Below are 18,092 nucleotides of genomic sequence, written 5' to 3' on the forward strand. Positions count from 1 at the left end.
ACAATTGACAAAATGGCAATAAATACATATCTATCAATAATTACTTTAAATGTAAATGAACTAAATCCCCTAATGAAAACACAGAGAGTAGCTTAATGGACTAAAACAAAAACAAGACCTGTATATGAGTCTACAAGAGACTCACTTCATATCTAAAGATACAGATGCTGAAAGTGAAGGGATGGCAAAAGTATTCCATGCAAATGGAAATGAAAAGATAGTTGGGTTAGCAGTACTTACATCAGACAAAATAGACTTTAAAAAAGATTGTAAAAAAGAGACAAAGAAGGACATTACATAATGATAAAAGAATCAATTAAATAAAAAGATATAGCAAATGTAAATGTATATACACCCAACATAGGAGCAATTAAATACATACAGCAAATATTAACAAACATAAAGGGAGAAATTGACAGTAATACAATAATACTAGGGAACTTGTAAGAGCTGGTTCTTTGAAAAGATAAACAAAATTGATAAACCTTAATTCAGACTCATCAAGAAAAAAAGGGAAGGCCCAAATCAATAAAACCAATAAAATCAGAAGAAAAAAAAGGGGGGGAAGCTACAACTGACATCTGAAATACAAAGGACCATTAAGAGATTACTAGAACAAATACTTGCCAACAAATTGGGAAACCTAAAAGAAATGGACAAATTCCTAGAAACATACAATCTCCCAAGGAAAAAATAGAAAATATAAACAGACCAATTACCAGTAATAAAGTTAAATCAGCAATCAAAAACAAAAAACCCTCCCAAATAACAAAAGTCTAGGACCACATGGCTTCACAGGTGAATTCTAGCAAACACTTAAAGAAGAACCAACACCAATCCTTCTCAAACTATTCTAAAGATTTGCAGAGGAAGTTAAGTTTCTGAACTCATTCTATGAAGCCAGCATCACCATGATACCAAAACCAGCCAAAGACACCTTGAAATAAGAAAATTACAGGCTAATATCACTGATGAACATAGATGCAAAAATCCTTCAAAATCTATTAGCAAACTAAATTCAACAAAAGACTTATACACCATGATCAAGTGGTATTTATCCCAGGTATGCAAGGATAATTCAATATCAAAGCAATCTATGTGATACACTACATTAAGAAATTGAAGAATAAAATTCATATAATCATCTCATTGATGCAGAAAAGTCTTTTAACAAAATTCAACATCCATTTATGATAAAAACTCTCCAGAAAGTTGATATAAAGAGAATATTCCTCAACAAAGTAAGGCCATATACGACAACCCACAGCTAACATCATACTTAATGGTGAGAAGCTGAGAGTATTTCCTCTAAGATCAAGACAAGGATGCCCACTCTCACGACTTCTATTCAATATAGTATTGGAAAACCTAGCCAAAGCAATCAGACAAAAAAAAAAAAAAAAAAAAAAAAAAGAAAGAAAGAAAGAAAGAAAGGGAATCCAAATTGTAAAGGAAAAAGGAAAATTTTCACTGCAGATGACATGACACTATATATAGAAAATCCTAAAGATGCCACCAGAAAACCTACTAGAACTAATAAATGAACTTAGTAAATTTGCAGGATAAAAAAATAATATATAGAAATCTATACACTAACAATGTTTCTATATACTAACAACAAGCTATCAGAAAGTGAAATTTAGAAAACAAGCCCATTTATTACAATTGTATCAAAAAGATTAAAATTTCTAGGAATAAATCTAACCAAAGAGGTAAAAGTACTACAGTCAGAAAACTGTAAGATATTGATGAACTGAAGATAACACAAATGAAAAGACATACTGTGCTCAATGATTGGAAGAATTAATATTGTTACAATGACCATAATACCCAAGGAAATATAAAAACTCAGTGCAATCTCTATCAAAATAAAAATGGTATTTTCCTCAGAGCTAGAATAAATAATTCTAAAATTTGTATTTAAACACAAAAGACCCCAAGTAACCTAAACGATCTTGAGAAATCACAAAGTTGGAGGTGTCATGCTCTCTGAATTCAAAATGTAGTACAAAGCTATGGTAATCAAAACAATATTGTACTGGCACAAAAACAGACAGTTAGATCAATGGAGCAGAATAGAGAGGTAGAAATAAACTCACCCTTACATGATTAATTAACCTAGGACAAAGGAGGCAAGAATATACAATGGGGGAAAAGACAGCTTCTTCAATAAATGTTGGGAAAACAGCTACATGCAAAAGAATCAAACTGGACTACTTTATAACACCATATACCAAAAATAAAAATCAAAATCGTTTAAAGACTTAAATGCAAGACCCAAAACTATAAAACTCCTAGAAGAAAACATAGGCAGTAAGTTCTTTCACATCAGTCTTAGCAATATTTTTCATACCTGTATCCTCAGCAAGGGAAACAAAACCAAAAATAAACAAATGGGATTGCATCAAACTAAATAACTTTTGCAGTGAAGGAAACTATCAACAAAATGAAAATGCAGCCTACTGAATGGGAGAAGATATTTGAAAATGATATAACTAATAAGGGGTTAATATCCAACATACACAAAGAACTTGTACAACTCCTCAACATCAGAAAAACAAACAAGTCAATAAAAATGCGTGGAGGACCTGAACAGACATTTTTTTAAAGAAGACATAGTAATGGCCAGCAGACATATGAAAAGATGCTCAACATCACTAATCATCAGGGGAATGAAAATCAAAATCACAATGAGATATCACCTCCCACCCTTCAGAATGACTGTTATCAAAAGGGCAACAGAAACAATTGTTAGTAATGTTGTGGAGAAAAGGGGGTCCTCGTGCAGTACTGGTGGGAATGCAAATTGGTACAGACACTATGGAACACATTATAGATGCTCCTCAAAAAATTAAAAATAGAACTACATATGATCTATCAATTCCACATCTGAATATTTTTCCAAAGGAAAAAAAAACCCTATAATTTGAAAAGTTGAAAAGAGGGACTTCCCTGGTGGCACAATGGTTAAGGATCTGCCTGCCAATGCAGGGGACGTGGGTTCAAGCCCTGGCCCAGGAAGATCCCACAAGCCATGGAGCAACTAAGCCCATGCACCACAATTACTGAACCTGCTCTCCAGAGCCTGTGAGCCACAACTACTGAGCCCGTGAGCCACAGCTACTGAAGCCTGCATACCTGGATCCCATGCTCCACAGCAAGAGAAGCCACTACAATGAGAAGCTCGTGCACCACAATAAAGAGTAGCCCCCACTCACCTCAACGAAGACGTGACACAGCCAAAAATAAAATATAAATAAATTAATTAATTTTTAAAAAATGTTGACAAGATATACGCACCCCTGTGTCCACTGCAATATTTTTTTTACAATAGCCATGATATGGAGGCAACCCAAGTGTCCACCAGTAGATGAATGGATATGTGTGTGTATGTGTGTGTCTGTGTCTGTGTGTGTTTATTTACATATATGATATACGTGTATATATATACATACATATGTATATATATTTGTGTGTTTATATATATATATATTCACGCACACACACACAATGGACTATTCCTCAGTCATCAAAAAATAATTATGCTAAGTGAAGTATGTCAGAGAAAGACCATATGATTTCACTTATATATGCAATCTCAAAAACAAAATGAACAATCATAACAAAAACAGAATCAGAGTCATAGTTACTGAGAACAAACTGGTGATTGATTGCCAGAGGGGAGGGGAGATGGGAAGAGTGAAATAGGTGAGGGAGATTAAGAATTACTAATTTCCAGTTACAAAATAAATGAGTCACAGGGATGAAATGAACAGCATGGGGAATATAGTCAATAATATTGTAATAACTTAATATGGTGACAAATGGTAACTAGACTTATTGTGGTGATATTTTTGCTATCTCTTTCTTTTTCAGTTTTAGGCTTTAGCTATCGAATTCCCTATATGAAAAGCTCAGGCCAAAGATATATACATGGAAATGTAAGGAACTTCCAGGAAGGCTGTTTAAAAGGAAGAATTGAGCTGAGAGGCTGCCTATTCTTTCCTTATACTTCTTTCCTGGTTGGAATATGAACATGGTATCTGGAATTCCAACAACCAGCTTTGGCATGAGGCAAACTTGCAAATGAAAGTCATGTACGAAGATGTGAAAAAGACAGGAAATCTATGATAAATCTGTAGAGCTGCCATACTTGCCTTAGACTGCCCACCACCAGGCTCTTTAGCAGGAAATAATAATCTCTTATGTGATTAAGCAACTTTCCCCCCTCTGTTATATGCAATCTCCCCACCCAAAATTTAATGCTAATTTATAATCAGCTGCGGAAGACTCCTTTAGCCTCTCTCCTATTTTGGATTCTCCCTCCCCGCCCCACCTCTGACCTTTATCTTTCTTTTTTTTTTTTTAAACTGGGTTTCATTTTTCTCTTAGTTTATTCCTTTGTTTTTGAGAGAAAATGCCTCTAATTGCTTCATAAGAAATGGAATACCATGAGAGGCAAAATTCTTGAGACACTGCATGTATAAAAATACTTTAATTTTTCCTCCAGCATTATTAGTGGTTTTATGGAATAAAGAATTTTAGGTTGCAAATCTTTTCCGTTAAAATTTTGAAGAAGTTGCTTGATTGAAATTTAGCTTCTAGTCTCATTATTGAAAAATACAGTGTTTTCTTTATCAATTGGGCTTTTCTCTCTGGGAGTTTTTAGACACTTCTCTTCATCTCCAGTATTCTGAAATTTCATAATGGCATGCCTTGGCGTGTGACTTTTATTATTCATTATAATGGCTCTTAGTCTGTTCTATCAACCTGGAAACTCATGTCCTTGTTCTGAAAATTATTTCTTTGATAATGTCTCTCCTGTGTTCTATTTCTAGAAAATGTCATCACACTTTTATCTCCAAACCTTCCTCATAGGTTTTCATTTCTACAATCAGAATTTCCAAGAAATGTTTTCTGTACTTTCAATATTCTTTTTTTTTTAAATAACATCCTGTCCTTAATTCATAAATGCAATATCTTCTCTTAGATTTTTGAGGGTATTGATGATTTACTTTTTGAAGTTTTCTGCTCCCTGAATATTTCTGTTTCAAGTTTTGTTTCTTGTGTTTGACTTGTTCTCCTGGTTATCCCTGCCTATCTCAGAAGAAGGAACCACAGGAATGATTGGAATCTGTATGTGTATGTCGGGGACTGCCAACTTGCAGCCTCCATTGTAAGGTAGCCTGGCTTGGCCTGTTCTTTGGAGGACACTGACTCTCAGTACTTTTAAGTCTTTTCTCTAAGACTGGTGAGATCGCTAAAAGAAGGAGGTCCCAACTGGAGGGAATAAGCCCAACTGGCAGTCCTCTGGGAACATAGGATTCTGAGGGGCTTTCAAATCTCATTGTTCAGTATGGAGACTTTTGCTTAATGCCTCATTTTTTAGTATTGTGCTCTGACACCCAGTTGTGCCAGTGTAAATCTGTTCACCTACTCCAGAGAGTATACCTCTAGGCTTCCTCAAGGGTTGGGGAGAGGCAGTCAATATAAAACATTGGGTGGAGCTTTCAACAATATGTCAACCTCACTTTCATCCCCACTATCAGTTGAACATGGTGAAGCTAATTCTTGAGGCTTTCTGAGGTTTTCTGATACCAGTTGGATTGCATCTTGGCTTTTTACACTACCTGCTTATGTTTCAGCTTTCTCAGATCTTCTAAATCAGTTACCGCTAGATTCACCTTCTTTTCATGTTCCAAGCTTTTATATCATTTTTCTTCTACCCTTCTTATCTTTGTGTGTTTATGACTCCTTTTTATTCAGACTCTCTTAATGCCATTTTTGAAGGGTTTAGATAGGGAGCAAAACTAATATTCTATGTTTACTCTCCAATCTAACTGTACTTCCCTCTAGATTTTCCTATGGTATATTAAAAAAAAAATCAACTTTCTAGTAACTTCTCCTCTCTCCCAAATCTTTACTACATAGGAGGAAGTGATTTAGAGCATTCCTTCTTTATGTTCAAGCTAAGGGAATTTAAGTTGTCTGAACTTTATAATCACCTATATGTGAAATTAAATCCTTCCCTTACTTCTGTTATAAACAGCCATGAAAAGGAGAAAAATAACTTCCAAGCCAGAAGGAATTAGTTGTCTTTCTGAATAAAGAAGAACTTTGGAAAATAGAACAAACTTGCAGATTTCATTATAAAAAAGAAATTCACATATAATTAAACTGTGTTCCTAGAAACCTAGTTTGTTTGAGGAAGAAAGGTTTATATAAGAAGACAAGGGTCCTCTAGAGGAAAACTTTAGTATAAAGTAATGATAATTCTTGTCATCTATTAGGTACTTTCAAAAGACATGGGATTAAAGTGGCTTCCATTTAGCCAGCTTGCCAGGGCAGATATAAAGAGTGTTGTAGAACGCCATCTGAAAAATCTCGCCTCTGTGACATTCCAGCTGTATGCATCTCTTCTTTCTGAATTGCCATTTTCACATGAATACACACAGACATTTTGCTCAACACACCATGTCTAACTCATTACTGCAGTTTGAATGATGCTGTGTGATTCTTCCTTGGGGTTGATAGCTAAAGTAGATGATTTCTCAATTTTTTCTATATTTCAGCAAGTCATAGTATCCTTAGGTTTCACAAATATTAAGCCCTAAAGTAATATTGATGCTGAGAGGAAGCAAATTATTACAAAAGTGGAATTTTTAAAGATATCTGTGGGTTGCAACTTTTGACTGCACAGAGCATCATGGAATCTTCCTTTATGGTATAAAAAACTAATGAATTTTTGGATATACTTATTTGACCTCTCCTCTCTGAGCTTCTTCTCCTCTCCCCCAAATCTTTACTACATACTACTGTGAGACTATTTCCCTTAAACTTCATTTTTTACTATATTTCTCCTTTATTTACAACCACCAATGATAATCTCTGATCACATGAAGTCTAAGTGCATCTGTCTAGCTTTGAAGACCTATCCTGACCCTAGATTCTGGGTAAGTTGGTCTTTCCACTGTCCCAGGTCCATATCCACTTCTCTTCTATATGGATCCCTTTACCTGGAATCCCCTTTGATGTATTCAGTTTTATATATTTAACATGTAGCTGTGCCAGGTATAGGGAAACAAGGAAAAGCCCCTACCATCTAGAAACTCAAAGTCTAATGGGGGAGATAGTAAGAAACTGAGATTGTAAGTAGTATAAGTAGAGGGTACTAAAGGGAGTAGTAGAGTGGGAGGTAGGTATAAAATTCTGTTTTGAGAGCAGTGAAAGCTTCCTAGAGAAAGTTCTGTCCAAACAGAGACCAAACAAACTAGGAGGATGAGTTAGCCAGATGAAAGAAGATGGGTAATATAGGGTAGATGAGGACTCCCTTCCCTTCAGGGAGATATCATTCTGCCATTAAATCTACCCAAAAGATCCAATTCAAGTCTTATCTCCCTATGAGGCTTCTTCACTGGTTTCTTATTTGATGTCATAAGAAAAAGGACAGCCATCTTTCTTCTCTCTGTCTTTTTTCCAATAATGAGGCCCCTGGGGCTCTCTTCACTTTGGTTTCTGGTGGCTAGCTGATAGGAAGATGGAGCCTTGGGAACAGAGATGTAGTCCCTGTATGCTTGGGCCTAATTCGCATGTTTCAGTCAGAGTAATCAGAGACTTCACATTGGATATTATGGACACAAACCCATAGTGGAACTTTGTTTTCTATTTGCTTGTTTGTGTATTTTTTTCTAGAAACCTCCCTGGGAAGAGTATTGTGGATTTGTGGTGAGATTTGGGCATCTCTGGGTGCCTTAGCCAAATTGTATTCAATAGCATTCTCCCAAACTGATATTAAACCTGTATTATTTTCCATTCTTCTAAGCTGTTTTTGAGATAGAAACCTAGAAATAAAAATTCTCTAGTGTCTTCTAATTTCCTTAAAATCTTATGTTCCTTCTCATTAAACACAGCTGCAGTGCAGCTGTTGGCAGCAGTCGCAGGTATTCAAGGCTAGCCTGTGACCTAACACAAGGAATAGTTTTTCATTATGCATTCACTCTATCGTGGTGAATGTAGAATGCAAGTTTGTACAAGGTGACTATAGAAAATAAAAACCAAAGTGCAGGTGGAGAAAGGGAACAGAATCCTTTTTCAAGCCTCTTCTCAGGTGGCAAATAATTGAGTCTAAAAATGGACAATCCATTTTATGTCAAGAAAACCTGAACAAAAGACAACAAATCAGGCCTCATTTTCTCATCAGGAACATGAAATCAATTTCATTGTGCTTCAAGATATTCAATTATCCTCTGTTCAAACCTGAGGAGATGGGTTGTTGCTTCTCTAAAGCTAATCGTTACACTTTGCCATTTGGTATGGAATCACCCAATACAGTGAAGAAAATACTAAGTTTTATAAACTTAGTGAAATGCCACGCAGATCCATTGGAGAGTGCATATCAATGTTCATCAGCTGCACAAGCTCATTAGATCTGAGATTACAGGCTTTTTTGTTAGAATTTGGTGGTGCTCACTCATTTTGACATTATAAACATAAAATTAAAAATTCCACTGTTTTTATGAGATGTCCTAATAATTATGTACCCATTAATTTGTCTTAAAAAATTGGCCTACTGAGCAGTCCCTTATCAGCCTGTTCAAAAAAACTTACTGTGTGGTTCTCCATAACTTAAAATGCAGAAGTTAGATAAGCCATTGTACATGCAAAAATTTGTTGCATAAGCAAGAGTTTTGCCAAGCTCTTCTCTGGCTTGCAAGGTAAAAATTATAACTCAAGAAATTACCAACTGTTGGTTGGAATTATTCTGATGTCTGCTTTACACATTTCTAATTCAAATTTATATTTAGCATTAGTGCCATTATTTATATAACTACTATATTACCACTACTTATCTTCTCAATTGGTGGCATTGAATTTTGAAAGTTTTTCCCATCATTCACTTCTCTCTATTTCCTTAAATAATTAGGCTTATTGAATTCTCAAGGCTCCTGCTATATCTAGATTCACTGAGCCTGTAAGATTTTTCCCATCATTTCTGTATTTTCAAGTATACTCATTAAGAAGATTAGCTCAAATGTCATCAGGAAATTCCATGAAACTGTTTTTCATGTCTATCTATATTAAATCTTTTACTCTTCTGAAATCTCTTAGCAATATATTTCCCCTTCTCTGTGGTATTTATCACTTGTACCTTGCATTATAGTTTTAGTGTTCATATTTTATTTATGTAATAGACTTTAGCCTCCTTAAGAATTGAGACTTTGTAAAATGTATCTTTACATTATCACAGTGGATTGTAAAGTCTTCTCCATCTATTAAATTCTCAATTAAAGTTTGTTGAATAAATGATGGATAGTAAAAGAAAAAGGAGAATGGTCTTTTCTAGAAGCAAATATAAGGCTAGTATCCATTGGAGGTCCCTGCCATTCCATTTAAATCTATTCATTCTCATTTTTAGTTTTTACTAGTTTAAGTATGATGCCCTTCAACTGGTCTTTCATAAACATGGAGTCACTAAAGAGACATCATATGAAAGCATTTAACTTGCCTTTCTTGACGAGTTTGCTCCTCAGTAATTTCCATGGCACATTCCAGAGAGTTCTGGAGAGACTGCAGTTGATTCAAGGTCTCTTTCAATAAAAATCGAGTTACAAATTGTTCCAAATTGGAAGCCTCTTGGTAGTCCTAAGGATGACAAAACAAATGCCATAAGAAATATGGTAGGAAAAAATAACCAGGAGTGTTTTTTTCCCCATGTACCCATCAATCTCAGATTAATCCTTGAGAAAAATAGACAAAGAGGAGAGAAAACATGTTGGGTCCTGGAGGTTGGGGCAGAATTCTATCTACCCGCCAGAAGTTGAATAAAAGAGCTGCAGAAATGACTTGAATATGTCATCTCCCATTGCACCTGCTTCAAGATTATAAAAAAGGACAAAACCCAGTCAAATTGTGGAATAGACATCTGTAGAAAAGGAAGAAAATTACCTGGAGAAAAGTTTGGATCGTGACTAATTCTGGGTGTTTTTTTTTTCTTTTACCAGCTAAATGTACTCACATGTTGACAATTGGCTTAATTCCCTCTTGATGTATTTATTATGCTTGATCTGTATTACACTGAAGCCAAAGGAACTTATGTGTTGTTATTTCAAAATTCAGAAAATGTTAGGCTTGGAATATTTAAACACTTTACTAAATCTGCTTACATCCCTCCATCAGGAAACTTACCCTAAGCTCAGCTGCATCTAACTTCTAGTACAACACCTCAGCCACAAAATTACCTTCACTCAAACAACCCCAAGTCTACACAGAGATCATCAGAAACATAATCACTATACCTGCCAAACTTAGTCTAGGTATACAGGTGGATTGTGGATGGTGCTACTTGTTGCTATTGTCTTCTTCTTTTTTATTTTATAAATTTATTTATTTTATTTATTTATTTTTGGCCGCGTTGGGTCTTTTTTGCTGCACACGGGCCTTCTCTAGTTGTAGCGAGTGAGGGTTACTCTTCGTTGTGGTGCATGGACTTCTCATTGCGGTGGCTTCTCTTGTTGTGGAGCATGGGTTCTAGGCACGTGGGCTTCAGTAGTTGTGGCACATGGGCTCATTAGTTGTGGCTTGCAGGCTCTAGAGCACAGGATCAGTAGTTGTGGTGCATGGGCTTAATTGCTCCGTGGCATGTGGGATCTTCCCAGACTAGGGCTCAAACCCATGTCCCCTGCATTGGCAGGTGGATTCTTAACCACTGAGCCACCAGGGAAGCCCACTCTTGTCTTCTAAAGTCTCAGAGAGAACGAAGGCAGAAAATAAAATCAGGTTGTCATGGAATGAAACTGTGACAGAACCACTTTTTCAGGTCATGGGACCAGCCAGCTAAACCTGATTTCCTAGAGTCTCAGGTGGGAACAATAGACAAAAGTTCAGCCAAGGAAAGGATTTATTTGGCTCCATTCCTAAACAAAATGATTATTTCATGATTGAAAATACAAAACTGAAAGGAATGATGGTGACAAGATAATGCTAGGAAATACAGCGTGCTGGGGAATCTTGGGGCATATTTGCAAACCTAAGCAAACAAGATTTAATTAATCTCTCTGGGTCTCAGCTTTCTCACTTACAAATCAGACTAAACACTCTGGCATACATTCCAACTCAAAAATATTCTGTACTTCTATCAATTCTAAATTAGGAAATATTGAGCTTCTGGACTCCTGATACAAGTTAATTTGTTATTTCTTTTCTGTTAACGGAACAACCTAATGTTGTAGAAAACTTCATTTCTTTCCTAATTTGAAATCATAAAAGGTTTTGATCATCAGTCTCTTTTCTAAGTTCATTTTTTTTGCAGTTGAACAGCACAGGAGATTTTCTTATCACCATATCTTATTTAAAAATTAAAACTTTAATGTCTTTAAACTCCACCTAACAAACTAACCATAAAATGAAACATTACATGCTATAATAGCCATTAGGATTTTTGGTGAGTTAATTCAAGATAAAAAATATACAAAATATTTAATTTGATCAAATAGCTTGCCACTCAGCAGCAATAAAAGTTTCAAAAATTATTTATCAATGTGTTTTTTAAAATTGAGTAAAGCTTTCCTTTGAGATGAAAAGGAAACATGATGACAGAAAAAAATTGTGTTTGATCCATTCCCCACAGTAATTCCATTTTGCTAAAGCATATTTTTAAAATAAAATGTATTAAGACGATGAGAAGATGTAATTGTGTAGTCAGAGATCATGCCAATTGTATTTGCACCTCAGTATACACTGCACTAATCTAAAGCAAATGATATTGTACTTATTTGAGGACAGCAGGTAAAAGTGAAGGAACTATGCATTTATTGAGCTATGCAGCACTACATTGGCCTTATTCTTTTCTCATTTAAATGTTAAATATTTGTCAGGTCAGAACTATCTATAGAAAAGAGATTTTGTTTCTTGGGTTATCCAATTTAAACACTCTGGTCACTGAGATTAGATTTTAGCTTTGGAGACACAAAGGTCTACACTTCTGTATGCGCCACGGTGCCCAGAGCAAATACTCATCCAACACTTGAATGTTTGAAGATAAGTTAACTGAGAATTGATTGTGTTTGCTATTTTGGTCTTACATATAAAGACTGTGGTGATGTCAGAGTTTTGAGGACAGTTAAAATCAGTCAACTGGCTACTCTGTCATTTTCTATCATAGCAAATTAAGAAATTGTTATGCTGAGACTTGCATCTTACCTTGAGAATTTGTTATCCTTACTAGTAACTCTCCAGATAACATTAAGAGATGGCACAACCCAAACTGTACATTTGACAGAAATGTTGATGCCTCGACATTGAGAGGAGTGGTGGGTGGCTTTAAGGCTTTGGGGGATTAGGTTTTTGAGTCAATTATGAAGATTTGCTGTTATGTGCTGCCCTTGATGATAAGGAGAAAAAAGAGCTTGTTTTCTAATATTTATCATTCCAAACTCAGCTGATGGTATCATCTGTGTATTGCCTTTCCTCCCCTTGAACGACTATTTCTTTTCACAGGATTAGGCACACATCCTTTCACTCTGTGTGCTCTTCTAACAACGTTTCCTTACCTAGGGTATAATTTTATCATTTTATATTGTAATATGTTATTTACTAACATGTCTTGATCATCTCTGTCTCCAGAATACCCAGAACAAAGCCTGGCTCACAACAGCTGATCCTTAAATGCTTAAAGACTACGTGTGGTACAGGGAATCACATGGAGATTCAGGCACCAGAGGGAGTGTCTGAACTCTGGAAACTCCTCTTGCCTCTCCCCAATTACCAGATGCCTTCTCCTGTATCTAGCCCTTGCTGGTGGTAGACGCTGCTGTTCAGCTTGTCCAGTCATGTGGGCTCTAGAATAAAGAGAAATACAGCTTTATTTTTAACAGATTGTCCTCATTTCATTTTCTAGACCATTTGTTCATCTTCTTCCCTTCCCTTAATCTGGATCCCAAGGTTTAGGACTGTAGACCCAGGTGGCTTAGATCCAATCTTCCTTTCCTTCCCTCAGATATGCATCAGATGTTCCTTTGGAAGGCAGTGGCAAAAGAAGCAGATGGAAAATTAAATAGATAACAAGCTGGAAAATGTCAAAGCTTTGCCCTTTTTATTCTCAACAAATGTGTTGGCTGAGAAGGTACAGAAAGGGATCTTTGCATACTGAACTCCCAGAAGACTGATATATTGGCTTAAGGCACATATTCCTTTGGGCAAAACCTGGAATCTGAGAGATTGGTAGAAAGAACTAATAAAGCAGCAAAAAAAAAAATATATATATATATATATACAGATGGTACCTGATATCCAAATTCTGCCTCTTTTTCCAAACACAGGTTATTCTTTCATGTCTATTAAAAATGATATGGACAAATGAAGGTTTAGAGTATGTTTCTCAGATTCCAATAATGTTCATTGAATTCACTGGTAATGGTTCAAGTGATAATCAAGTGGAAATTGTTAAAAAAAAGTAGCATTAATATTTCCATTTGTGCCTTTGGAAAGTCAGAATGTAAATATTTCAATCCACGTATTTACTTTGTGTGGAGCTGGAACAAGGCTAGGAGGCATTCATGTAAAATCCTTAGCATTAGAAACATGATACTTTGAAAATCAGGCTTCTTAGAGAACTGCCTGTGCATTTTTACTGTCAGGTCATCATCAGAAAGCAAGCTCTTTCCCATCTGGGTGGTGGAAGAGTGGAAATCTTAGCTATTAACCCAATATGAATCATCTCAGTTAATTATGAAAATGAGAGCATAGTCTTCCCTGTTTGTATTTGCCCTACTTGAAAAAGAATCAAGTCAATGACAACCTGTCTCAGTGTCTTCTTGTTTATGAAATCAGACACAATCACACTTAGCAGGGGGTACTGCTTCTGACTGCCTTTTAATCTAAGCTCCTGTTGCTCTACCTGTTGTGTGAGACATCTGTGCCAGCTTCTATAACAGGAAAAATTTTACTTTTGCAAAAATAATATTTTTTTTCTCTTTTCCTACTTTTCCCCAAACTGTTACTTTTAAAATACTAACTGGCTTACATTATTATCTATGTCCTATTTCTTTAAATATTCTTGGGCTTTCATTTTATTATTTTTATTAAAAAATTTTATTGGGGTATAGTTGATTTAAAATGTGTTAGTTTCAGGTGTGCAGCAAAGTGAATCAGTTATACATATATATATATATATATATATATAATCTCCCCTTTCTTTTAGATTCTTTTCCCATATAAGCCATTACAGAGTACTGAGTAGAGTTCCCTGTGCTATACAGTAGGTCCTTATTTGTTATCTATTTTATAGTAGTGTGTATATGTCATCTCCCATCTTCCAATTTATCCCTCCCTGCCTTACCCCCTGGTAACCATAAGTTTGTTTTCTACATATGTAACTCTATTTCTGTTTTGTAGTTAAGTTCATTTGTACCTTTTTTTTTAGATCCCACATATAAGTGATATTATATGATATTTGTCTTTCTCTGTCTGACTTACTTCACTCAGTATGACAATGTCTAGGTCCATCCATGTTGCTGCAAATGGCATTATTTCCTCCTTCTTTATGGCTGAATAATATTCCATTGTATATATGTACCACATCTTCTTTATCCATTCCTCTGTTAATGGACATTTAGGTTGCTTCCATGTCCTAGTTATTGTCAATAACTGCAATGAACATAGGGGTGCATGTATCTTTTTGAATTATGGTTTTCTCTGGGTATACACCCAGGAGTGGGATTGCTGGATCACATGGTAGTTTTATGTTTAGTTGTGTAATGAACTTCCATACTATTTTCCATAGCGGTTTTATCAATTTACATTCCCACCAACAGCGCAAGAAGGTTCCCCTTTCTCCACACCCTCTCCAGCATTTATTGTTTGTAGATCTTTTGATGATGGCCATTGACTGGCGGGAGGTGATACCTCATTGTAGTTTTGATTTGCATTTCTCTAATAATTAGTGTGTTGACAATTTTTCATGTGCTTTTAAGCCATCTGTATGTCTTCTTTGGAGAAATATCTGTTTAGATCTTCCACCCATTTTTTGATTGGGTTATTTGTTTTTTTGATGTTGAGCTACATGAGCTGTTTGTATATTTTGCAGATTAATCACTTGTTGGTTGCTTCACTTGCAAATATTTTCTCCCATTCTGAGAGTTGTCTTTTTGTTTTGTTTATGGTGTCCTTTACTGTGCAAATCTTTTAAGTTTAATTAGGTCCCATTTGTTTATTTTTGTTTTTATATTCATTACTCTAGGAGGTAGGACCTACCTCAACATAATAAAGGTCATATCTGACAAATCCACAGCAAACATCATTCTCAATGTTGAAAAACTGAAAGCACTTCCTCTAAGATCAGGAACAAGATAAGTATATCCACTCTCACCACTATTATTCAACATAGTTTTGGAAGTCTTAGCCACGGCAGTCAGAGAAGAAAAAGAAATAGAAGGAATCCAAATTGAAAAAGAAGTAAAACTGTCACTGTTTGCAATAACATGATACTATACATAGAAAATCTTAAAGATATTATCAGAAAACTACTAGAGCTCATAAATGAATTCAGTAAAGTTGCAGGATACAAAATTAATAGACAGAAATCTCTTGCATTCCTATACATTAACAACAAAAGATCAGAAGGAGGAATCCCATTTAACATCCCATCAAAAAGAATAAAATACCTAGGAATAAACCTACCTAAGGAGGCAAAAGACCGGTACTCAGAAAACTATAAAACACTGATGAAAGATATCAAAGATGACACAAACAGATGGAGAGATATACCATGTTCTTGGATTAGAAGAATCAATATTGTGAAAATGACTATACTACCCAAAGCAATCTACAGATTCAATGCAATCCCTATCAAATTACCAATGGCATTTTTCTCAGAATTAGAATAAAACATTTTACAGTTTGTATGGAAGCACAAAAGATGATGAATAGTCAAAGCAATCTTGAGAAAGAAAAATGGAGCTGGAGGAATCAGGCTCCCTGATTTCATACTGTGCTACAAACCTACAGTCATCAAAACATTATGGTACTGACACACAAAAAAAGAAATATAGATCAATGGAACAGGATAGAAAGTCCAGAAATAAACCCACACACCTATGGTCACCTAATCTGTGACAAAATAGGCAAGACTCTACAATGGAGAAAAGATAGCCTCTTCAAGAAATGGTGCTGGGAAAACTGGACAGCTACATGTAAAAGAATGAAATTAGAACATTCCCTAACTCCATAAACAAAAATAAACTCGAAATGGATTAAAGACCTAAATGTAAGATTGGACACTATAAAACTCTTAGAGGAAAATATGGGCAGAACACCCTTAGACATAAATCGCAGTAGTCTTTCATTTTAAATGATACACTTTTTAAACTAGGAGAACACCATATCAAGTTTAATCCTTATAAAATTAAGGAAAAAAAAACTGGTCCTTAATTAAGTGTCTTAAAAATGAACTGAGGTTAATTCCAGATAGGTCTTTGGAAAGCTTAGAAGACAGAGCAAGATATTAAAATATTTTCAAACTGCAGATCCCCATGTATTAAGAGAATTATAGTTTTGCAGTTTAGTGAAAGATGAAACAAGGCTCTAATTTTGTAATAAAATGTTATTAAATAACCAAGAAATAAAAAAAAACTAAATCCTATCATAACTAGATATTTTCTAGTTTGAAATCAGAAAATACTGTAGAGATGTTATATTATTTAAGACTTTTAAATTGACAAACTCCATTATAAAGAGCTCATTCTGGAGTTGTCAAGGATTTTTTTCATGTAGGTTTCTTTCCTCTGGCTCCTTCTATTGCTCTGTCTCACACCAGCAGCCCCTAACAAGAACATATGGCCCCTTGAATGTCTTTGCTCAGAGAAAAATGCCAAAGTAACCTCAAAGTAACCCTCTTCAAACAAGTAGAATTTCAGGAAAATATGCATGGATATGAAGATGGGAACATATATAGAGTTAACCTAAACTTAGAGATTAATAACAGATGAAGACACAGATCACATTCATGTGCATCTAACAACATAGTGTGGTAGTTAAGAAACTGGGTCTGGGGACTTCCCTGGTGGCCCAGTGGTAAAGAATCCACCTTACAATACAGGGGATGCAGGTTCGATCCCTGGTTGGGGAACTCAACACCCACATGCCGCGGGGCAACTAAGCTCGCATGCCACAACTACTGAGCTTGTGCACCTCAACTAGTGAGGTTACATGCTGCAAACTACAGAACGCACGCATCCTGGAGCCCGTGTGACACAACTAAAGAAGAGAAAATCCTCACGGCGTAACTAGAAAGAAACCCATGAGCCACAATGAAGAGCCCGTGTGTCACAACGAAGACCTGATGCAGCCAAAAATAAATTAATTAAATAAATAATAATAAAAAGAAACTGGGTCTGAAGATATTTACACTGAAGTTCTAATATGTACTTGTACCACTTAATAGCACTGTGAACTTGGGAAAAATTAAAATTAAAAAAAATTAAAATTATAAACTTCTAAGTTCCTATTTTCCTAACTGTAAGATAAGAACAGTATCAATCTCATAGCTTGTTGTGAGGAGTAAATGAAAAATACATGGCATGTAAAGTGCACTGTATGATGTCTAGCTTGTAGTTTTTGATAAATGAATGTTCACTATTGTTATAAATCCATTGGTGGAAGGATATTACAAAGTGTAATGAACAGATCATTGGCCTAAAATTCACAAGACCAGGGTTTAAGTGGTGAGATAATAGTTCAGTTCACAATTATTGCTAGGATAAATATATGGTTCATTTGGTATGTAACAGGCTTTCTACAAATATTAATTTTTCTGAGTTTTTTCTACATATAGTTAGTACTGCACATCTGTTACCTTGATTGTTCAGAAATGTATAATTTTTACATGCATATTTGTTACCACATTGAAGCTGTGGCCCATGAAATGTGGTCTTTGAGGAGTTACAATGTAGAGTTACAAATGTATAGTTCAACTGCAAAATTAATTTAAAAGTGTTTTTGTCCTTGACTTGTTTCTCATCAAGGATAGTATATGAGATCCAATTTATAAATCTAAACAACACTTCTTGCATTATCTCTTTTATCTACTCTGAATTCTG

At 35.3% G+C, this 18,092-nt stretch overlaps 1 protein-coding gene across 1 annotated transcript in view; it reads right to left on the reverse strand.

Moving 5' to 3' along the window:
- NECAB1 (N-terminal EF-hand calcium binding protein 1) overlaps nucleotides 1–18,092 on the reverse strand; it is a 250,392-nt gene that overhangs the window by 74,047 nt on the left and 158,253 nt on the right. The window contains exon 6 of the mRNA XM_082601744.1: nucleotides 9,506–9,642. Within this exon, the coding sequence (XP_082457870.1) occupies nucleotides 9,506–9,642 (137 nt within the window). The remainder of the gene's footprint in view (nucleotides 1–9,505; nucleotides 9,643–18,092) is intronic.

The sequence above is a fragment of the Mesoplodon mirus genome, assembly GCF_964341445.2.
Source record: "Mesoplodon mirus genome assembly, chromosome: 16".
NCBI lineage: Eukaryota > Metazoa > Chordata > Mammalia > Artiodactyla > Ziphiidae > Mesoplodon > Mesoplodon mirus.